The sequence below is a fragment of the Lepisosteus oculatus genome, chromosome 19 (genome assembly GCF_040954835.1).
Source record: "Lepisosteus oculatus isolate fLepOcu1 chromosome 19, fLepOcu1.hap2, whole genome shotgun sequence".
Taxonomy (NCBI): Eukaryota; Metazoa; Chordata; class Actinopteri; order Semionotiformes; family Lepisosteidae; genus Lepisosteus; species Lepisosteus oculatus.
Window position 1 is genome coordinate 10319248 of NC_090714.1, and position 24762 is coordinate 10344009.

General features: G+C 38.0%; 1 protein-coding gene across 4 annotated transcripts; it reads right to left on the bottom strand.

The window, feature by feature from the left end:
* Positions 1-3: 3 nt before the first annotated feature.
* On the bottom strand, positions 4-18120 carry LOC102685880 (UDP-glucuronosyltransferase 2A2-like). 4 transcript variants are annotated; one of them, XM_069180684.1, is made up of 3 exons: positions 18005-18120; positions 2994-3111; positions 4-2262 (listed from the first exon to the last, which is right to left on the bottom strand). In XM_069180684.1, the coding sequence occupies exon 3, from the start codon at positions 2093-2095 to the stop codon at positions 491-493; it is 1605 nt and encodes a 534-aa protein (XP_069036785.1). In that variant the 5' UTR covers positions 2096-2262; positions 2994-3111; positions 18005-18120; the 3' UTR covers positions 4-490. The 4 variants fall into 4 exon arrangements, with proteins under 4 accessions (XP_069036785.1, XP_069036782.1, XP_069036783.1 ...); XM_069180681.1 differs by having other exon boundaries at positions 4-2458; XM_069180682.1 differs by lacking the exon at positions 18005-18120 and adding an exon at positions 9994-10227 and having other exon boundaries at positions 4-2458.
* Between the last annotated feature and the right edge of the window lie 6642 nt (positions 18121-24762).

Genomic DNA, 24762 nt, shown 5'->3' on the forward strand with positions numbered 1-24762 from the left:
TCATTTATTTTACATTAATATGCTTGGAGTTGATCAGGTAGCATTTTTTATTCTGTTTACAAAATGTTAGCACTAATACAGAATGATCAGCTGCCAGCTCACTTAAAGAGCACACACAAAACATAGTCAACAAAGCTAAATAAATACATATAACATGAACATGCACTAATGACAAACTAATTGAGTGAAATAAAATACAATTAAAAATGTACATTTTGTCATTTCAGATTTATTAAAAAGTGTTTTTGATTCATATGCAACATTTTTCATTCATTTGTTTTTGAGTAAATCTGTAAATCTCAGCATGGAGTGTAAGATTTACAATCATCATTTCTTTAACATTTTCTACAAGTAGAGGGGGTAAAAGTAAATAAAAAAAAAAGAGGCACGGTTGAAGAATGTGGAATTGTTCTGTTTATCCACAAAATATTTAAAATGTCTTGAGCTGATCAACACTAACTTGTTTTCACTTTGAAGAAAAGCTTTTGTGTTACTCTTGCTTTGTCTTTGTAATGCCTAAACATTTCCTACAAAGAAGTTGTAATAAAATCCAAAATACAAAAGAAAATAATACTGACCCAATTAACAGGAATGTTATGACATCCAGCAGGTAGTACTGGTAGAAAGCCAGATCGTGTCCGGCTGCTCTAAGGTGGCTAGCACCTTTGTAACGCATTACATACTCGATCCAAAACACAGCGAGTTCCTTGGGGGACACTGGTGTGTCCCTGTGGACCTGAGACAGCTTTTTCATATTTGTCCAATAAGATGGGTCTTCTGTAATAGTCCGAACAGCTTTGTAGATGTCATGCCTTGTCAGACGGTTAAGATTTTCTAGTATAATGGCTGCCCCTTTAACTTTAAGTCGCAGAAGATTTTCGTAGTTGTCGGCAAAAAGTGGGAATCCAATTACTGGGACTCCATGATAGATTGCTTCATAAATTCCGTTTTCTCCTCCATGTCCTATGAAGGCCTTGGTGTTGGGGTGGCTTAGGAGATCATTTTGGGGCAGCCACCTCAGAACCTTGGTGTTGTTTCCTAAAGTAGAAATTGGAGGTCCAGTGTATCTCCAGATAACTTTCTGTGGGACTTGTGCTAAGCCAGATGCTATTTCTGTGGCCACATTTTCGGGCAAGGTTTTGATTATGGTTCCTAGAGAGAAAACAACAATGCCATCTTCGCCAGCATTATCCATGAAGGCTTGAAGGTCTGGAGGCAGGGGTTTTGGAGATCTACACTGAAATCCCCCTATATAAATAGAGTTGGGCATGATTGGCCTCATAAATTCAAAAGCAAAGTCCACTTTCATCAGATAGATGTCAGCTTTTTTATAAAGTTCGTATATGCTCTCATCCGTTTCTAGATAGCGCTGACACAGTGCATTGTAAGTTGAATATATAAAGATATGGTTTAGAAAGTTTCCAAAACTGTACATGAGAACATTTTTAAGTCTTTCAAAAAATGTCATTCTGTCCGTTAACCTGGAGTGCAGCACAGGGATGTAGGAGAGAGGTGATGGAGCAATGGTGAAGTGTATGTCTTCAGTTGGCATCCACCGCCCAAAAAGTACTATCGGTAATTTTAGATGGCGTGCTATCATCAGCCCCCCTGGGTAAAATGGGTCTGCTAGGACAAGGTCAAAACTGGCATCTTTAAGTTGCTTTAGGAGTGTGTGGTTCTCAAAAACAGTTTCAATGGCAATCTTGTAGTCCTGACTAACTCTCCTGATTGAGATGAAAAGATCCCAAAATGCTGAAAGAGACTGGCTTTCTTTGTTAAAAGCGTTGTGAAGGATCCAGGAGAGAGCTGTTTTTTCTCTTTCTTCCATGGTCCTGGCTTTCTGTCCTGGGAGCTCAACTGTGATGATTTGAAAATCTGGGGACTTGTCTTCTGCGTACATGGCGTTGGAGGATCTTAACACTGTTACTTCGTGGCGTCTCCCCACGAGCTCCATTATCAGAACTTTAACGACATTCCAGTGACTCCCATCCACAGGCACTACCAATATTTTACCTGCATCCACAGGTCTATTATTTAAAATAAAAACAGTGCAAAAGCAACAGCAGATGAACAATGAGAAAGCGTTTTGTGCCATTCCTTTTGTTAGGTATGACCTAAGTCCCAGGTTTGGATTTTCTTGCTTGAGCACGGAACAGCACTGCCTCGTACAAGTCCTGCAGTCCTAATGGATCATGTTTTCTTTGCGTGTCTGCTTTTCAGTCCAGGAAGTCCTTTTTTTCTGTTCTCTTAACGCTCACGTGGCTAGTGTGTAAACAGAATTATCATGTTCAGTTGCACATAGTTTCAATTTTTCAGCAAACTGTCTTGACAATTTATGAATTCTGAGTCAAAGATGTGTTGTTTCCAAAACCACACCTAGTATAGAGAGTATTGCATTTGAGGGTTGTTTTTCAGCAATCAATATGTGTCCTTGTCTTCCATTGATTACAGGATAAAACTGTATATTATGAAAAAGAAAAAAGCATGTAAATGGAGTTTTATAAACTTTAAATTAGTTTTCTCTGCAAGTCTATGTTGCTGATTATAGGTAGAAGCTCCCCATTGAGCTACAGTCATTTGTTAACTTAATTTTGGTTTGGGTTTGATGAAGCCTGCTAGCATACTAAAGTCTGTTAATGCATTTTTCCTGTCTCATGTCTTTCTTGTTTCTTTTCTCCTTGGATGTTTACAGAGAGTACTACTCTCTGTTCAGTTAGTTGTTAGCCAAGCTAAAAACTATTCACCAAAAGGAGCTAATCTGTCCTGCAAACAGGAAATGTACTTGGAGGGAGTGCATTATAATTTAAGATCACTGCTTCCTTTTTTTATCTTAGATTAAGCGTCCTCTCACAATCCTGACAACGTTCCCTTATCTCCCCTTTTCAGAAGTATTTATTTTTACAGTATGTAGACAAAGTTTGTTAAAAATAAATGTATCAAAGCATAGTGAACAACTAAACCTGATGTCGAAAGTGACAGAGAAATGCACATACCTTTTAGAACATGAGGAAGAAAGTTTCACAGGTCGCAATCTCATAGTAATTACTGCAGAGCTCCAAGACAGTATTATTCAGAAGACTCTGGTCATTACCAATTAAAATTGATGAACAGCTGCAAGAAAGAGGAAAGTTATTCCTTACATAATTGTTTTCTGATTTTATTTTTTAATCCTCAGTTTTTGAGTAAAGACTCTTGTTTCCGATTGAAACCTCAAAACCATATTCCCTGGAAAGGGAAATATGTTCAAATATATACTCCCTTTAAAAAATATTGAATTGCAGTGATATCTCAACCAAGAAAAAAAAAAACAGGTACAAATTCAGATCATTATAACATATATGTCAAATAAAGCAGAATAAACTAAAATCATCTTAATCATTTTAAATAATTAAAACGTTCAGGGGAACACGATTCTAAGGCTTATTTCAAAGAATGCAGCAGAGTGGCAGAGGTGGGAAAAACAATTACAACAAACCAAACTGGAATCCTTAACCCCCTCCCTTACTCCTGCATCGACACGTGTTTCTGCTACCAACTCCCAAGCCGGCAAAACGTTCAAGGTTAGAAAAACAGACCACGTTCTTCTGGTGAAGCCTCTTGAATAAGCAGACTATTTGCATATTTACTTGGAAATCTGTAACTGTGTGGAAGTGGCACTGAGTGCTGTTGAATTTCTGTGAAAGCAATGCAGGAGAGGAAACAATTCAACACACAGGCTTTCCATGGAGTATTTCTACAGGGGTTTTCTGTATAAAAATGAGTGTAAAGATATGATTTATTAAATTTCCACTCCATCACCCCACCCTGTTGGGTGAAGCCTAGGAACATAGGAATGCTTCCTTACATTGCTCGGAACATATTACACAGTCTTGTTTTTTATACAGTCTTGTGTTAAATAGAGATTAGGATTACACAGAAACTGGACATCCCGGTCAAACACTTCCCCAAATCACACAAAATTGGAGCCTTTTGTAAACTGAGCATTACAAAATGAATACGTTTCAACTAAACATAATAATAGCATGCCAGTTTGAAGGAATGCTTGAGGTTGTAGTAACTGCTAGAAGTTAAATATTTAAGGCTAATTTTTTTGGCAGCACTGCTGAGTCTGTACCTACTTTGCAGCTGTCAGCGTGCTGCAAAGCCTGTTGGTCGTCTCTAACACAAGTGTTGAAAATCCCGAGGAAAATGGCACAGATCCGAGAAGAACAGCCTTGCAGCTTCCGGGAGCCTTTGGCACAAGAAAAGGACGACGCCATGGTACAAGTTTTGTCAATTCAGCAATGTCGAGCTGCTGAAAGGCAGACAGGCAGAGATCAGGCCTCTTAGGTTGAGAATCGGCTGTGGGAGATGTTGGGAAGCTGGAATGCTGACAACAGCCCCAGAGGGGACAGCCATGTTTACAGTCTCATAAAACAAAGACAAAGGAGGCCATCAGAGACTAGTCAAATCCTGATGTCTGCTTTCAGAGAGTTTTCTCTCTCCAGTGGCCATGTGTCACAGCACTTAGGGATCCAGGCTGTATTTGTAATTGTCACACACGAATGGAGTAAAGTTAGGGAAAGTCATGAAGTAAAAATGATGGTGCAAATAATTAAGATATTATCACAAACTGGATGGGGGGGGGGGCACTCGCATGGAATTCAATTGAGCTCTAATACCAGTTGACATTGATAGAAGATATAAATTGACACCTTGACATCAAGGTCAAATAATAAAACACCCCTAGACCAGGTGTGAGCCTGGTCAGTACCTGGATGGGAGACCTCCTGGGAAAAACTAAGGTTGCTGCTGGTAGAGGTGTTAGTGGGGCCAGCAGGGGGTGCTCACCCTGCGGTCTATGTTGGTTCTAATGGCCCAGGATAGTGATGGGGACACTATACTGTAAACAGGCGCTGTCCTTCAGATGAGACGTAAAACCGAGGTCCTGACTCTCTGTGGTCATTAAAAATCCCAGGGCGTTTCTCGAAAAGAGTAGGGGTGTAACCCTGGCGTCCTGGCCAAATTTCCCATTGGCCCTTACCGATCATGGCCTCCTAATAACCCCCATCTATGAATTGGCTACATTACTCTGCTCTCCTCCCCACTGAGAGCTGATGTGTGGTGAGCGTTCTGGCGCACTATGGCTGCCGTCGCATCATCCAGGTGGATGCTGCACATTGGTGGTGATGGAGGGGAGTCCCCATTACCTGTAAAGCGCTTTGAGTGGAGTGTCCAGAAAAGATCTATATAACTGTAAGCAATTATTATTATTATTAATTAGAGAATAGGTCATGTCTAGTCATGCGACTTCTTTGTTGCTGGCATAGTGTAATTGCTTAGTAAAAGAACGGGCAACAACGTACAAGACACAGACTTCTTTTTACAAAACTAATGGATGAAAATAAAATTGTTCATAATAAACATGAAAACTAGGCATATTACAGAAACCAAGCTATTATTGTCTTAATATGTATTAATATAGAGATTAAAAAGACTGAAAAAGAAGTCTGAAATAGAAATCTTGAGTGAAGTGTTTCAGTTTCTTACTAAATATTTAGAGCATAAAGTGATTTCTTTTTTGGGAGAATTCCACTGAAAGAAGAAATATGCAATCAGTCCTAGAATTGTATAATATGGCTTTTCCATTTGTATGTGAATGATGGGTTGTCATGAATTTCAATAATATTTCTCCAGTACTGCACTTTATCCAATACTTTGTTCCTCCCAAATATTCACATTTATTTTGAACTTTGAAATAAGAACAAAAACGGGACCAGGCAGGAAGCTTGCATGTACATCAGCAGCTTTTGTTTCTCTTATGTTTTTCTACATACAGTAAGTTGAAAATACAAAACTCCTGAGCTGAAATCTATCATTCAAACGTCACTCTGTCTTAAAAGAATTTAAGCATTGAAACAATTGTTTTTTGAATGTTATTTCAATGGTGACGGAGAAATGTGTGTTTGGGTGTTTTGTATCAAGGGTCATACAGTACATTGTATTCTCTGTCCAATGTGATTACAGCGGTCTTTCACCACTAGAATGTTATGACAGACCTTGGGAAGCAAAAGGAATAACATGAACAAGACTGTGATCAGATCTGGTTGATGATTCAGATGCTCTCATACTTATTTCAGCCCACACAAAATCTGTATTCATTGCTTTCCTTTTGTATTCATCATAAGAGTTGGCCACCACACACTTTGTTTAAAAAAAAACAAGGTCAGTATCTCCCCAGAAAGGCAGAAAAGATGCTGTCTCCCTCTACAAGTTCATATTTTCAAATTAAACTGCAACACTAATTTCTCATAATATACAGAACATATGGGTGAACACATTTCATATTATTGCCACCTTTCATATTTTTAGAAAGACAAGAGGAAACAGCTGGCATATTTATTCTGCCATAGACAAATGTTACATCTCAATTACTGAGAAATTATGATCATGGGGACACTGTCAGTGTACTGTAGCCAGGCAGTATCTGGGCTTGTGGCAGATGCCTGGATTGACTTTATTAAAGCAAGTTGCATGGGACCTGAGGTTTTTGGGGTAAATTACCCAGTGAAGCAAGGCTGTAAGCTGATCCAGAAAAACAAAGATTCCTGCTGTGTGTATCTGAATTGAATTATTTTTGGCAGTCTTACCATCCCAGTGCAGTGTGGAAAAAGAAGCTGACATGCATTTTATGATCTTAAAGAATATGACATTTACATTTAAAAGTGAATGAATCATGCAGGTTTAAGTTTACATTTTTCAGCATGATGTGTCTACTCCAAGGTTGTGCTCAGGATTTAACTAACATTTCTTCAGACACAATGTGTACTGAGCATACAGTAAACATATCACACTAGTTATGTATGCACATTTTTGGAACAATCATATACACATGTAATATCTAAAGATCAGAGACAGGTGAACAAGCACAGGGCTATCCAGGCTATATGAGGAGAATGGACAGAACATCCAAAGACAGCATTTATTACCTGGTGCAATGTATGCTTCACAGATGTCACAGCTTACATTTTTTTCCAATAGCCCCACATTATTCTAGCCTGTAACATTCATTGTTGATCAACCCTATTGATGAAAAATGTTAATCGGCTAAAAGAATTTACCTTACAGGTCTCTTTATTAAAACCTCAGTGCACCTACTACAAAAAAAGATGTCATTTTCCTAATTAGAATTTGGTGAATTTGTTTCAGTCAAAAGTGAATGTCTTTTTATCTTCAGTATATTTGTTCTGAGCACCTGAGATGGTGCAGTGTTTTGCTGTGAAGGACTTTTGGTTTTCAGCTTTTTCATGCATTGAAATTGAGTAAATGGCTTAATGTTTTACAGCTAAGGAAATATAAAAATAATACTTTTTCAAAGTTTAATTATCAGGGACGAATAATATCTGTATTTTGAAGAAGCTACCTTTTTTCTGTGGTGTAGATTTGTAAGGAGGTAAACAGTATTTTTTCTGTAAATGTTTCTGAGATGTTGTGCTATTTAGATGGAAAATACAGTTTTAAGTACAGCTTTCACGCATGATCAGTATAATGATGGGTTCTGAGGGGCTGATTACTGTATATAGGACAAAGAGTGTTCACTGATACTGAAAATATCAAGAAACTATCATATTAAAAACTAATATATCAGATTAATAATAGAAAGCAAAATACATGGAGATAAATCTTGCAATTCAGATTCCAGGTTAAGAACAGGGGTCTCATTATTAATCTCAGCCATGTGTTTCCCGTCCTGGTCCTGAGTGGCTGTTGAGTCTCCAGCTTTTCTTAGTATCCTTAAAAAGTAAAGCACTGACACATGAAGAGAAGTGAAATTGTTCAATTTAAATTAGTCCAAGTAAGCCAGCAAAGAGCTCATTTAGGGAGGAGTCAATCTGGCTTTCGTAGGGAATGGGGAGTAGTCACTCGGTGAAGTGGAGATTGGCAGCCCTCAATGAATTACAAGTGCAGGCAAAGTTAACTGAGATCAGCTGATATAAACCAGAAGAAAGAACGAAAGCAAGATTGGCTTAGGGAAAAGGAAGGAGAGATGTGTGAAAAAGTTTTAAAAAATTATAAGTAAAATAATTAAATGTTAAAAAGTTGTTTTTAACTCATCCAGCCTTACTTATAGTAAGGAAAAATGTTTAAAAGTGTAGTTAGGATTCCAAGATGGAGTAGGGCTTTGCTTAGGAAGACAATGTGTCGGGCCATATTAGGAAAACAAGCTTCATATAAGACTAAATCTGAGAATAATAATTTTATTAACTGGCTAAGTGACTGGTACGTTCTATTGAAAAGGCTATGTACCGTTTTTCTTCATCTCCTGTCACAATATTAGATGTGCAACTAACCCTATCACAAACAACCTTCTTCTGGCCTCGGAACACCTCTGTTGAAATGACGAGGCTACCACTGCAAAGGCACTGAATATTTATTGTTTTTTAACCCACATATTTCAGTTTGAGATTTTTTCTTAAACCCCTTGCTGCCAATTAATGTCTTTCACTCGTGGAGTTGTCCAGTTTGAGTATTCAAGTTTTGATTAAAATATTTCATTTTAAATATTTACATTGGAAGGGGGTGAATACTTTTGGAAGATACTGTATACTGAAACCGTGTACAATAAGATCATGTCATCTTGAATATGTGCAGTGGTATTTTTCTCTGTACGAAATGTGTAGTTTATTTTTATTTAAATAAATACTGCAAAGGAAGAAAAGACTTGCTCATTTTAAAGGTGGAATTCAAGAGGGTGAAGAAGTTACCCAATTTCTTACTGACCGTGCTGCTTGAAGCAGTGTATGTTTTATTACACTCTCAATGCCAAAGACTCCTACATGTTTTTACTACACTTCTGAAGAAAAAAGAACAGAGCCGTCAAGGACAGAAGAACTGGAAACACTCTGAAGGCCTATTAAATGGAGTTTATAATGAAAGATCGGGAGGGATGACAACCACGCTCAATCGTACTCAGATGTCAGTAATTAGCAATCGCTCCCGTCAATCTTCCTCCACCAAATGTGCTTTCCTACTCTCCCTCGCGTGCGACATTTGCATGTTCGGGTGCGTCTTTCGCATTGCACAAGCCCGTGCTAATTACTCTCGCGTTTCGATCGCCTACGAATCTGTGAATTTCCTGCTCCGACAAAGAACCTTTGGCAGCACAGGATTCCCCTACGCGCCAAAGCCCACAACCCCACCCCCTCCCTCTTTATTTTCATTTCTGCACTCTCCTCGGTCTCCCTCCGGCGTCCTATGTGGCCCAAGTTCCACTTGCCGTCCCTACAGCCCCCAGTCCATCCACCAAACTACCTCCAGCACAGCCAGCAAGCAGCCCGCACCCCTCCTCACCTCCTGGCGTCTAAGACAACTTAGTAGCCCCCGCTACTCTTCCTCCAGTCAACAGTCATGTGTCTTGTATCCCTATTGCCTCACACACCCTACATAGATGTTGCTAAGACACTGCCCACACCATTGAATCAATATTCCTGTTTGCTGCTGCTGCTTTGCACAGTCGATCTTTGCCAGAACCAGCTGATTTTCTCGTTCTCCGCCACGTTTGCAAATCCCCGGCGTTCAATTCAGCCCCAGGTTCCCTTTTCTGCTGCTACTGCAGCCATTTCCTCGGCCCCGGATCTGTCCGCCGTTCTACCTCAGGCCCAACCAGTGTGATAGTCACGGTTCTGCGCAGGGTCGTGCCCCCAGCCACCGGTTCCGTCCCCCACACCTGGGGCGCGAACCCGTCTCCAGCATAACACAACAGGGCACCAACCGCGTGAGCTAAAGGAGACCTCCCCTAGCCCAGGCAGCTGAGGACCCTGCTACGCGCAGTGAGGGCGCTGACGTCACCACACCAGCTCCGCTACACCAGCAGCAGTCTCATGTCCCTATCCCCGACGTTCAATTTAGGCCCAGGCTTATTCCTCTCATCTCTCCTGCAGCCATTTCCTCGGCCCCAGGTCTGTCCGCCGTCCTACCTCGGTCCCAGCCAGGAGTTGTCTCGTGTCCCCATACCTGGCGTTCAACGTAACCCCGGGTTCCCGTCTCTGCTGTGACTGCGGCCACCTCCTCGGGCCCGGGTCTGTCCGGTGTCCTACCTCTGGCCAAGGCAGCAATTGTCCTGTGTATTGTGTCCCTGTCTTATTTGCGTTTCTGTCTGATTCAGCTCGAACACTGTTTCGTGTCCTCGTCTCCTTGTGTCTTGATCCCCTGGTGTTCAGTTTAAAAAAATAAATAAATAAAAATAAATCCTTATCCCTGGTGTTCAATTCAGCACTGGGTTCCTTCATCTTGTCTCCGCTGCTACTGTGGCCATCTCTTGGGCCCCAGGTCTGTCTGGCATCCTATTTCTGGCCCACTCAGCAGTCGTCCCGTGTCTTGTTTCCCTATCCCCTATCGAGTGCAGGAGTCTCCAATTTCCATTGCTGCTTTTGGGGGACACAGTCGCAAACATGGGCCCGTATCTATTCAGACAACATCACCACCACTAACCCAATTCAATAAAGCAGCGATTTTCTTTCCCATCTACAAAGAGCCTACATCCTAATCTGGTTTCTCATCATTTAGACTCTGTGTTCCTTTGAATTCCCTTCCATCAACACCTCAATGCGTACCTATAATAAGCAGCTTGCCTAGGCCAACGGAAGCCGACTTCCCTACAGTAAACCTATACAGAACCTGAACAAACACTCGGACTGCCCTACTGCTGCAACAATCCATGAGTCACAGCTCTCATCTTCTTCAGGCACTTCCAAATTCTGCATTGGTGGTTTGGGGTCCAGCTTGGTTCTTTTTGGGGGTCCTGGCCTCCTTGTCCTATGGCCAGGAGGTCAGCCCCCAGCCAAGCAGGTTAAGCCAATATCTGCTCCATAATAGTTTGTCACGCTTTGATCTTGGGAATTGTCAAATTTGCTAGGAATGACAAATGAGAGGTTCCTGCTGTTAGATTTCAAGATGCCCCCATCCTTGTTTTCAACACAAGACATTCCCTGCTACTGCTAAACTTCTTACTAGTTCTATTAATAAATCAGCAGATCTCTCAGTCCTTTGACTCCTCTGTACAGTGACTGTCATGGTAATCATTCTAAGGCAATCTGAAATACAAAATAGAAATAAATGCTGTAGAAAATGAAAATTAATAATGGAAACTGTACTTATAGATACTGTGTATGAGTTTATTTTTTACTGTTTCCTGTGGGGGGCAGTGTTGGGCAATAGGAGCCATTCATATTTTTGTTTTGCAATATAAAAATATCTACAGTAGTTCATTGAATGCCTTATTTTTTTCAATCAGCAATGTATGAAATCACCACTTTCTTTCCACTGTGCCTCTTCATAATGTCTTCAACCATTTTCACTTGCTCCTTGAGTTTTTTTTTCAACATTTGAATTTATTAATTCAAAAGCCTCAATTATCACAATTATGCTGAATTGTATCTCTCCAAAGAAGATGAGGTGATTTTGTCACTTTAGCTTTAGAGGTATTGCTGCAAGAGGCTGTAAATAACTGATTGCCTAAGCCCAGCTGTGTTTATTAAAGAGTATTAAAGGTGTCCAGAGGTCTGTTCTTTTGTAGAATCCTGGCCAACACTTATAAGCAGTGCACTATTCTAGATAGCATAGAATTTTACAGTCATCTAGGAATGGAATTATCTTAACTTTGAAATTAAATATTGCACTTTTGTATTTTGCAATTGCATACTGTTTGCAATTTGCATACTGCTGCCTATGTACCTTACAAAGAAACAACAGTAAAAATAATCAGAACAGTCATGTAGCAAATCTCTTATTTGTGCTGGGGCTAACATGTACAAGATAGTTATGAGGTGCTGATTTATGGAAATACATGCCAAAACAAGAACACCTGCATAATGAGCTGCAGAGCACAAAGTGTTGAAGTGTCCCGTATCCCTTAGGGTCAGTTCTGGAAGATGTAGCTGATGTTTGTGTATAATGGAGGCTTGTGATTGCATCTGTGCTTCTCTCAATGATCCTGGCTGCCTTAGAGAGTTGTGTGAAGGGGGCAGGGCTGCCTGACGGGGACACACGGGCTCAGGTGAGGGCAGTTTAATGGTTTTGTGTTCATCAAAACCAGGATGTGTGCAGGCAGGTTATGTGGGTACCAACATGTACAAGACAGTGTGAGGGGCTGCTGCTCTCTAGAAATAGTGGTCGGTCTCAAGTGGCAGAAGCTTTGGCATCCCTTTTTCCTCACAAGACATCCTTTATCTAGTCTTTCGCTTCCTCTTTAGGAAACCTGTCAAATAGGACACCCCATGTACAGGCTTCTTGTTGTAGTCAAAAAGTGATATTTTCTTAAAACTCTCATTTGTGTCATTAGGTTCTTTATTTTCACACACTGTATCTAAATCCTAGAAGGCTGTTTTAATTTGCCTACAACTTAAAAACCCCACTTAAACTGCTTGTTTAACCACAATATTCTAATGGTAAATATTTGTTTATTTTTTATGTTGTTGCTGATTGTAGTTACAATATGGTAAAGTGACTACAGTATTTAGCTTTTACTAATATTTGTGCTGGAATAACTGTGACTTCATTTACAATGATTTCCATGAACAAAACAGATAAAATTAATCCGCTGTTCTCTAGGTCTGATTAATGGGGGGAATAGTGAACAGCTGACTACTGTACTCCTTGATCTTATTACCAGTTTTTTGCACTTGGTCTTTAAAGCACAGAATTGTGTCTAAGCAATACTTTGCAAAAATGTGCTGCTTACAGTAATTAACACATTAATTTCTTTCAGTATAAAATCTAGCACTGTCTCAAAACATTACAGAGTCACAGTTAGGACTGCTAATACCTCAAACTACTATATTTAAAAAACACTGAAACTAGTATTGCTTCACTGAGACTAATAATCACTTGGGTGTCATTTTGTAAAATTGTGCTAGTTTTCAAAAGCAACTCCTTCCTCTTTCCATTACTAAGGTCTACACAGGATGCAAGGTTAGAACATAGTGTCACCAGTTTCCTCCTTAGATTTCCTTCACAACTTATTGTTTCTTTTTTCTAAATTAACTTTTTAAATAAGATATGCAGCCAGAAGACTCTGAGAAACCTAAGAAACGTATCCCAGGAAAACTGCCCTTATTCATGTGCCTAATAAAGTTCCTATTATAATAATAGGATCAATATAATTAAAGTATAGGCTTTAAATATAGATGTTGATGTTGTTGCTGATAAATGTCCCATGCTAGTATACAGTATATTGTGGTTGGTTTGTGTGCTCTTTAAGTCCTTTGTTTCTATGCTATGAATGAAGAAAAAATAGTTTTGTTGTTGAAAGATAAATGGGATTTTAATCGACATTAACCTGAAATCAATTGGTTACCAAGACAAGATACCCTTCAGTTGTAAATTAAGTATTGTTCTTTCCATATTGATCTTGTTTGTGAAGAGTCATGGATTATACCAAGGAAAACTATTCACCTGAATGGTAGAGATGCAATTCCCTTCCCAAAGTTTGGTATTGTTTCCACAAATATCAAACAATGGAGAAATATAGTGGAATCAAAATAGATACATTATGAATGAGCAAACACAATTTCATTACAACTGTCTATCAGCTATGTTTTAACATATATTAAAAATAAAAAAATGAAGCACCAAAATGAACAAAACTTCTGAAAGAAAGCAGAATAGTCCAAATGTCGCAGACCATTAAACATTGCTTATGAGAAAACGTATTTTGCCCAGGATTTTGTGCTATCTTATGTTTTTGGCTCTATGTGTGTCAATTTTTCAATTTGATGATCAATATACCTGACTTTATTACATGTAAGGTTATAATATAAAAGGAAACAATGGTAAGAATTAATCTAGATTATCACCTCTATAGAAATATTGCTGATGTATAGTGATCTAGTCATTCAGACATTTGATAAGATAATCAAATAACTTTGACTCAGAAATGTTTTAAAGCCAAATGTATTCAGAAACAAAGGCCTACGTAAACTGTTTTAGATCTTGGAAGCAGTCCAGTCAATGTACTTGTAATTCATTATGTTTAATGAACATGCCTCATTATGTGCATTGCAATTCATTATGTTCTATATCACAGATTCACAGGCTCCCTGTAATGGATGGAATTTTCCATGAAATAAAACAGTCATAATTTGTGATGACTTTTGCCTTTGAAAACATACTCTTTTACAGTGTTTATTACAATGTAAAAACAGGTACGTTAAACACAGTTAGAAATGTTGGGTTGTCATCACTACAGGCAGTAGATAAATGAAATATTAAAATGCTTATATATGAATCATAAACAAATTAAAATTTTAAGTTTGCTGCCTGAAATAACTTTTATGCTTAAATAAACAAATTCATAAAAAAACACAGTTCAAAGAAACACAGGCTATTCAAAGAAAATCTAATGTTTTTGTCCAAATCTTTGAAGTTTGAAAGTAGGTTGAGAGATTATGTGCATTATCCCAGATTTCTTCCAGTGACATGTTCAATCTTTTCAACATGTACAGGGTTTAGTGTTTTTTTTCCTTTGTACTAAGATTCTTTATATGTTTCCCAAGTACAGCTTGGGAAATATATATACAGTATACACTGTACAGTATGTATTTACTATATTCAGTTAATTAATAAAATATTCCTTTGATGATGCTCAAGAACATACTGTATATTTGATTATTAAAATTTTCTTCTGAATTCCTGGCAAAGAACATTAACATGTAAAGGCACCAGATCTGAAGGAGATTAATTAGTATCACTTAGTGTCTATGATCACACATTTTAAAATGAAGGGAAGTGTTAGGAGAGAGGAGATCAGGTTTGATTAGCTAGAAGAACACTCTTAAACTATAATAACTTCAGTGCAGTAACAGAAATATGATTTGTTATCATGATGAGAGATTAATTTTATTTAGAGAAGACTATTTTTTTAAACATTGGTTAGACGTCTAAGCTTTTTATTTTAGGTTTTGTTGGTAAATTTATTTTAGATGTTTCGCAATTTCTTCAAACTCTCAACAGCAGTTACAATTACATGCCATGAACTGCTTGCATAATAGGTTGGTTTTATTAGTAAGAACATAACAGAGTTCAAAAGAGTTAGCTTTAAACATCTACAACTGCACTGTATTTGATTGAGATTATTGTATTTGTTGATAAACCTCTTTTGTATCACATGATCATTTTTGTTGATAGAGACATTTTATTCTGTTGTTCACATGCCAAACAGTTTAAGCTCTTGCAGTATGTGAGAATATTAGCACTGTGAATATTTGGCAAATAAGATGCTGTTATCCTTGCAAAAAAGAAAACAGTAAAATAGTCAAAACAAAGGTTACATATTGTAGATGATAAAAAATTAAATAAAGTAATGTACAATAGCAAATGTATTCTTTACTGGTTAATACTGGCTCTTTTCTTACTATTTAATAATAGTTAAGTGTGTTAAATTGTGGATTTTACATTGATCAGAGCTGATCCCCAAAACATTTGTATTAGAATTAAGATGGGCAAATTCTGAAGGACTGAAGGAGAATGATAGACAAATCATTCGTGAGCTGAAAATGAGTTACAAGTTGGTAATGTACTGTAGCAAGATTGATCCTAAATAAACAAGCAAATCTGCAATAGAATGGCTGAGGAAGAAATTTCATATTTTGAATTGGCTGGACCTAAACCCCATTTAAATATTATTCCAGGATCTGAAGTGAGCTGTTAAAGCAAGCAAATCCTCAAAAGACTGTAAGGACGAATAGGCCAAAATTAATAAAATTCAATGTGACACGCTGAACAAGGATATTTACTGGTGGATCATTAATCAATATAATAATAATTAATTAATATCTTACACTTATATAGCGCTTTTCAGGACACACCACTCACAGCCCCACCTGGATGATGCGACGGCAGCCCTAGTGCGCCAGAACGCTCCCCACACACCAGCTCTCAGTGGGGAGGAGAAAAAAGTGATGAAGTAAATTCATAGATGGGGGTTTTTAGGAGGCCATGATTGGTAAGGGCCAATGGGAAATTTGGCCAAGACACCCGGGGTAACATCCCTACTCTGAGAAACGCCCTGGAATTTTAAATGACCACAGAGACAGGACCTCAGTTTTATGTCTCAGCCAGAGGACAGCACCTTTCTACAGTATAGTGTTCTTGTCATTATAGTGGGGCATTATGATCTACACAGACCACAGAGTGAGCGCCTCCTACTGGCCCCACTAACAGCTCTTCCAGCAGCAGCCTTAGTTTTTCCCAGGAGGTCTCCCATCCAGGTACTGACCAGACTCATACCCGCTGAGCTTCAGTGGGTTGTCATTTGTGAATTGCAGGGTAATATAGCTGCTGGCTAATATAATATAGTAATATAACTTACCTCTTTGTTATGTATTTAATAAGTTTATCTTCATGATGTTCATGAAACTCTAATTACGTTTTAGGTCTAAAATATATAAGAATATGGACAAACCAAATTGTGTATTGTTTTTTAGAATGAAAGGGACATTTCTCACCACGGACACAGACAATGCCCTAAACTAAATTAAAACTCCGATACACCTGCAAATGCTAATTACAGATTTGGCATGTGATGGTGGCTTCCTGATACCCAGGGGCTTGGTCTGTCTACCCAATTAAACAAACACCTGCTACCGAGTCTAGACTTAACTATTGATTGATGGTTAAAAGTTAAGATTAAATCTTTTCCAGTAGTACAGTGGGATTATGATAAATACAAATGCACAGCAAGGAGACAGCATAAGAAAAAAATAAAATTAGAAGTCAGAGTGGGTGGTGAAGGGGAATAGCACTGATTATGAGAGTTTTGGTGTTACGTTGCTCTTTAGGACCTGTGGGAGACAGCTACTGTATTTGTTGTTTTCAGACTTTTATAACAAAGGCACATGGTAAACAAATTATTATTACCCAAGTGAATATTAATTTCATACACAAATTGTTAATACACAATCAATCTAATTATTATTTTGTTTTTTCTGTATAAAAGTCTTTTCATCTGTTTGAATGCTTGGTCAAACTTTGAGTTAAGCGCCTATTTAAACAGCATTACACCTATATACTTGAATGTGTTAAATATCTACAAAGCTTTTCTAAATTGAATGTATAAAACACCTTGATTAGCAATGTATGTTTCTTGTTTTCCTTTGGGATACAAGGTATATTGCCTTAAGCAGGTTAAGAATATATTACAACTATTTTTTATTTGAAAGTTTCCTTTGAACAAGGGTTAAACTGCAAACATTGCACGCAATCATTTGGATTGCTACAAACATCTAGCAGTACGTACTGTGCACATACAGCCTGGCAGGAAAAATGTTTTTTTTTTCATTTTTTATGTTTGCTCTCTGTAAACTGCTACTCTTTTGCCAAATCCTACAAATCCTGTCAAACAATCAGACCAATAAATGGCAGTTGGTGCTACCAGTAAATCCAGACAAGACTGCTCTGTGTTTCTTTTCTGCTTTAAGTCTAAAACCGATACAAGCAAGTTTACAATATCATTGTTGCTTGCAAAGAGCACACCTAAATGTTTTGATGTTTTGACAGTTGAATGTAATTAATAAAGCAGCTGTTTGAGAACTAGAAATACATCAATGCAGTTTTTTCCATTGACTGTGTACATCCACAGCTAACTATACATATACTGTATCCTTTTAGACAATAACTTTTGGGGCATTTTGGTTGACATCAAATTTACTTATAGGCATCTGGGTCTTATTTGTACTCTGTACATATATTCAAGTACACCTGGAACTCTTTTCATATTCTGAAATGTAGCATTACACTTTTAAGTTCCTATACAAATTTCTATTGTTTTGAAACTAATTTAATTTGTTTAAAACTTGGCACTATTTTGTCTTTATTAACACCATTCACATTGTCTCTACTGTGAAATAAATGTTACAAAGAAATAAGCTGTGTATTATTTGAGAAAAAAATACACTGGATATAGCACAGACATGTAATGAATAAAAGTAACATTAAAAATCATGACAACCTTTGGCTTAATTTAACTCACCTTTATACATACCACACAGCATAATATGACGTGAATGTGCCTTCACGTCATTGAACTCAAACTGCATCCAGCCTGGGTCATAGCAAGTTGTACAGTAGGCCTTGGTTAAGATAAATTGGAAGATGGAACGTTGGCTTTTATTGTGCCAGTTCATGTCAAGTTACACATGGCAGTTCTTTTGCATATTTCATAATTTTTCAAAATTGCAAAACACTCAAACAAAAAAAAAAAGTGGCATTACTGAACTTCAAAATACATTGAGGACTGTGCAAACAGAGAACCATTTTTCTCGTGTTATTCCTGATGGGCTCCAGAATATCATACTGTGCTGAAACTCACTCTCTGGGAAAAGTTAAGAAGAGACAGTGGGATCAATTTACTGTCAATAGAGCAAGTGGGCTGAGTGGCCTCTTCCTGCTTGTAAATGTTACTTGTGCTGAATGACTCACAGTGCATAAAGTACAATAAGAAACACTGCAGAATGAAAGAGCGTCAGTGGCTATTAATGCACATGAGCTTTAGAGTTTTTACATTCATACTACCTGCACTGAAGCAGCTCTGTCTTTCTCCTGTTGTGAATGTAATCTTTTTGTAATCTTTTGCAATCTTTTCTGTAAGCTTATCGCAGTGCTGCATCAACAACAAATATGTCACCATCTGTATCGCTGAAATAATCTATTATCAGGCACTAGAATGCAGTCCAGCCTACAACTTCCTTTTTAATTCACAGAAAAACATGTACAATAGTATGTTGCAATGTCAATGTAACAGGATTTCCTTGATTGGCCGCTTGTTTGTCTTTCCACTTTCAGAAACACTTCCTCAGAATTAAGGTGCAAAGACACAATAAATATGTGTAAAACAAATGCAGCTACAGTGCACCTGATAATAATGGCATATTTCAAGTTGTGAAACTACAAACAAAGAGGATCTAAACCTGATGAGTCGGTGCTGATATTTCTGTTACACAGAACAAAACTAATAAACCTTTTCAATTTTATTTTACAGGTGTCATATTTGTTATTTTAAGTCAAATTATATTATTTAAATCTAAATCTATCTATCTAGTCATCTAAAACTTCACAATAAGATTTAAATTGTTGTATATGGTTTATGTTTCTCCCAGTTAAATGCATTCTAGCAAGATATCAAAAACCTTTGGTGTATGCCTTTTGTTTCAAGTTAAGATTTAAATGTTTGCCTTCTTCCTACTGTAGTCCTTGTCAGTCCATGGGTCAATCTACTTTACTTTTTTATTTCCGGTGCAGACTTCCCAATCTCTTATCTTGCTGCTGCAGTTGCCTGTGAAGCAAGTACACCGCTGAGTGAGTGTGCTCACAGCTTATGGTATGTCAGAACTCGGAACAAATTACTTTAACTGTTAAATGCTCGAACACCTACCAAATATCTTTAACAGCGTCGTATTATTTCCCTTGACCAATAATTGCACAACATATGTGTAAGTATCATTGCAGCACTAGTTTTTAAACTTGGAAAGCAGTCCCAAGTGATAGCAACAACATTGTATAACATACGCCAGCAGCCATATCACCCTGCAACTCACAACTGGCAATCCACTGAAGCTAAGCAGGTGAGAGTCTGGTCAGTACCTGGATGGGAGACCTCCTGGGAAAAACTAAGGTTGCTGCTGGAAGAGGTGTTAGTGGGGCCAGCAGGGGGCGCTCACCCTGCGGTCCATGTGGGTCCTAGTGCCCCAGTATAGTGACAGGGACACTATACTGTAAACAGGTGCTGTCCTATGGATGAGATGTAAAACCGAGGTCCTGACTCTCTGTGGTCATTAAAAATCCCAGGGTGTTTCTCGAAAAGAGTAGGGGTGTAACCCTGGCGTCCTGGCCTAATTTCCCATTGGCCTCCTAATAATCCCCATCTATGAATTGGCTTCATTACTCTGCTCTCCTCCCCACTGATGATAGCTGATGTGTGGGGAGCGTTCTGGGGCACTATGGCTGCCGTCGCATCATCCAGGTGGATGCTGCACATTGGTGGTGATGGAGTCCCCATTACCTGTAAAGCACTTTAAGTGGAGTTTCCAGAAAAACGCTATATAAATGTAAGCAGTTATTATTATTATTATTCCAAATAAAGGTCTTTACACCCTGTCTGAGTAATAATAATTATTATTATTATTATTACTCAGACAGGGTGTAAAGACCTTTATTTGGAAAGTCAACTGAAGTTTACCAGGGATTCTCCAGCTTCCCATGCAGCAGTGACTCTTTTGGCTATACAGGCACCTGTGACTATTTTACCAGTGAGAATTGCATTATTTTTCTCTCTGACTGACACCTTAGTGCTGCAGGGCTGAGGGCTAATGGGGAGAAAAGAAGTACTGTATAGTATATGTCCTGGTACGTTTTTGAGGCCTGTGTAACTATGGGCAGGACTGGTTTTACAGCTGGGAGATATACAGTAGGAGACCACCTAGAGAGATGTGATCAGATGTGCAAAAAATCTAAATATTTCCTTGGTCAAATGTTAAGACTACATGTTGATATTGTATGCATGCACTGAATGTGATTAATAAAAAATGAAAACCGTAAATGAGTTGTACTGCTTGTGGTAACATTATGGGCTTGTAAAAATATTAATTAATTCATTTTTGCACAATGTGTTGGTGTCTGACATACAGTAGTATATAATTTAATGCATATATAGAGTATACCTGTATGTGTGTTTACATGTCAATAAAGTAAAGTACTGAACGCTGGGAGCAATTTTCATTTCTGACAGTAATGTTGGCACAAATCAGCTTTACTGATATAGTTAAGGTTACTGGCAGGAGAAACAGGATTTATCAAATCTTTCAATTTGATTTTGTTGGCCTGGGCCTTTAACCTACAAAATGTAGGCCCACCATGTAGATACATCTTTTCTGACCAAATTAACCTATTCTCCTAACCACATATGGGCTGGGCACCATCTGAATAGGATGCTGCATCACTGCCATGGATCTAAGAGGGACATCCTGGATATACCTATCGTTTAGGAGGATTTTGCTGGTCTACAGAGATCTGCATGGAATACTGACATACAGAAGACATGATGGATGGATTAATATTTTTATTCATTTATTCCTTTTTTTAATTGAATAATGTAAGCATGCCCAAAGGGGTTGGGTAGCCAGTTGACCTTGGACCCCTAGAGATTTTTCTTCTCCTTACTGAGGAGATTTTAGTTCCTTTCCTCCGTTGTCTTCTGGTCTTTTCTGTTCTGTATTCACAGCATGTACAGTATGGTCACTTGCTTTGTTAAGTACCTTGGGGTAACCTTGTTGTGAAAGGTTTTATATAAAAATAAATTGAATTGAATGATCATTCCTCTTTTTCTGATCATGACACAAGACAAAAAAACAACACCACCATTTGCGGGCACTGTACAAAGGAAAAAAAAAACAGCAAGTCCATATTGAGCTGTGCAGTTTGTTGGCTTGAAAAACTGATATATACAGTACAGGATTTCCTTGCTACTGGATGATTGCAGTGTCGGATTATGTTTTGGGGTGAACCCAATAGCATTTTTTATGCAAGATTTCCATTTCTGTGTGTGATAGCATGTGCCACTACATTTTTCTATTATTAATTATCTACATCTATCCTTTCTCAAATGTTCCTTTTTTTAAAAAAAGTATGTCTCATTATCTGCTTTATAGTGTAGTTTCCATTTCAGTTGAAGAGTTAGCATCCTAGGGGAATTAATGATTTATGTGATTCTTATAGGGTGTTGAAAGGCATTCTGATACAGAACAGACATATGTTTGAATAACACTTCTTTTCTTATGTTTTTTATGTACAACATGTCTTCTTCAAGAAACAGCTGGATGCGATTCTGAGATCAGTACTACCAAGCAAACAAGATGAATGGCTTCAAAAAAGAAATTTTGTGTTTTAGAATTACTAGTCCATTTTCTGGACCAGAAACACAATAGTGTAACTGACAAAGCATCATGGTTTCTAGGTTGATCATAATTGGACCACTGCATTACTAAGTATATAAGATTTTTTTGCTCTCATTTGTTTTACATGTTTATGTCATAAACCAAATGTGAAGGTATTGTAATTTCCAATTTGTTCCTGTGAACATGGATGATTATGGAACCTTGATAACAGTATCATCATGGAGTACTTTACAGTTAATTTAGTTGTCAAATGTGGACTCTCATTTGCATCTAGACTTAATTTTCCATAACTTTTACCATTAAGGCACATGCATTGTATGATTTATCCTGACATTTTGTCTTCACTTTTGATACATATGCATTGCATTTTTTTCAAATGCAAATGTTTTAAAGTGTTTTTTTTTTTTGCACCAATCATGGGAGCATACAGTATGTCAGATATTTGGAAACAGGATATACACAGTCTGTCAATAGGGGACAGTGTGTGTTGGCGGGATGCAAAATACTTGGTAGCTTTTTCCTTTAAACTGGCCCTGGAGGAGAGATTAACTGCTGGGTGGTGATTAACTGCTGGCAATGTCAAATACGGAGATCAGAATCAGATCCACCTTTATTAACCAAGGATAACATATATAGCCCCTCACTCTTCATACACAAACAGTCTTTGATTTCTATGATTTTTTAGGCTTCCCAGTAATTCTACAGTTGCAATGCAAGAGTTTACATACAGTAGCACATGAGAAAAGTTGCTTAGAAACAACTATTCTGTCTCAGATGTGTGGGTTCATACAGTTTGATTAGGTCCTGTGGTTTGTGGAGAGGTGCCATTTTGCATGTAATTGCCCTGATTCTCTGATGCAGTTTTAAATGACACGCCAGAGCACAGAAAGCAATATGAACTAGTGTTTGCTGGAAACCAACTTTTTTAAAGGAATTTAAGTTATCAGAGAAAAAGGACAGATATAAAAACAAATTGTATTCAATGAATATTTGGAGGTCTCATTACCATTTCATTAACATTTATAGAAACTCTTTAAAGACAATGCTGTACTGTATTTCATTTCAAGAACCAGATCAAAAAGATTTCAGAGAGCAATCCTTATTTACTGTGTCATACTTTGGTAAAAGGAGGGTAAAGTATGGTAAAGACTATGGCATAAAGCATGTATCTATTATTTAGTATAGAATTAAATGGAGTTAATAATGAAAATTGTGGAGGGATGAAATCAGCCACATTAAGTCAGACTCAGCTGTCAGTAATTAGCAATCACACCTGATGTCATTTCCACTCCTAAAACACTATAAATACTGTATGTGATCCCCTTCTCATCTTCCCATCTTCTCATCTATTCTATATTGAATATAAGAACTTATTTAAGGTTACAAATGAGAGTAGGTAATTTGGTCCATCTAACTCATTTGGTATAAAGTTGCTAATTGATACAAGATCTCATCCAGCTGTTTCTTTAAGACGCCAGGATATACTATACACTTCAACAATATGCAACTTAACTTGTTCCATACTCCCACAACTTTTTGGGAAGAACTTCCTCTTCTCGGTTTTAAATGTACTTCTAGCTATTTTCCCTTCTAAGTTCTGGTTCGTATTTCACTGATCACTTTGAAGAGATCCACTGGATTGATGTGGTAGACGCCTTTGAGAATTTTGGATCCCTGTTATCTTCTCTGTTCAAGACTAAGAAAGTTCAGTTCCTTCAATTTGCAGGAAAATATCTCTGAATGTCTCCCTTGTAGAAAATCCTGAATAACTAGTTGGAAAGATGACATGAGGTAAAGATTAGTTAAAAAGCTGGAGGTATGCCAAAGATAACACAAAGCTTAAAACCATCCTTCGGATGAGACGTAAAACCGAGGTCCTGACTCTCTGTGGTCATTAAAAATCCCAGGGCGCTTCTCGAAAAGAGTAGGGGTGTAACCCCGGTGTCCTGGCCAAATTTCCAATTGGCCCTTACTAATCATGGCCTCCTAATAATCCCCCTCTATGAATTGGCTACATTACTCTGCTCTCCTCCCCACTGAGAGCTGATGTGTGGTGAGCGTTCTGGCGCACTATGGCTGCCGTCGCATCATCCAGGTGGATGCTGCACATTGGTGGTGGTGGAGGGGAGTCCCCATTACCTGTAAAGCGCTTTGAGTGGAGTGTCCAGAAAAGCGCTATATAAGTGTAAGCAATTATTATTATTATTATTATTATTAATTTGAAAACATAATGTCAGGTATATCTGATGGTGGACAGGATCACGTACAATTAACCTTCATCTAAGACTAATGTGCCTGTTATTGTCAGCTTAAAACGTAATTAAAAACAAATTACCCATTTAGTGTTGCAAGTTGTCCAAACCTGTAACAATGTGATATGTGCCCTTTGACAGGTCTTCCTGTATTTTTATTATTTTGTCCAGATGATGATGGGTAAATTAGACGAAATGAGGTGTTCTCATTGGCACACACACTGAGGTTTATGCCACTGATGTTCACTATAATGTTCGATCTTAATCTCTGTAGTATGCCTCAGGCTTACTTCATGTCTCTTGAATTTAAGAGACAGCAGAGACATTCTTTATGTGTGGCTTTGTAGTTAAGTCATTAAGAGATCCTGAGTGTAAAGTAAACATCACTCTACCAGGCTCTGTTCTGTACAATAAAATTTCACATCAACCTAATGTTTTTTCTTAGCTGCAGGACTGAGGTCCTTAGCTACAGTATCCCTAGCAAATTAAAAACACCCTTCACGCACAGAGAGTCTTTGATTTCCATGATTTTTTAGGCTTCCCAGTAAATCTACAGTTGGCTGGTTTGATGCAATGCAGGAGTTTAC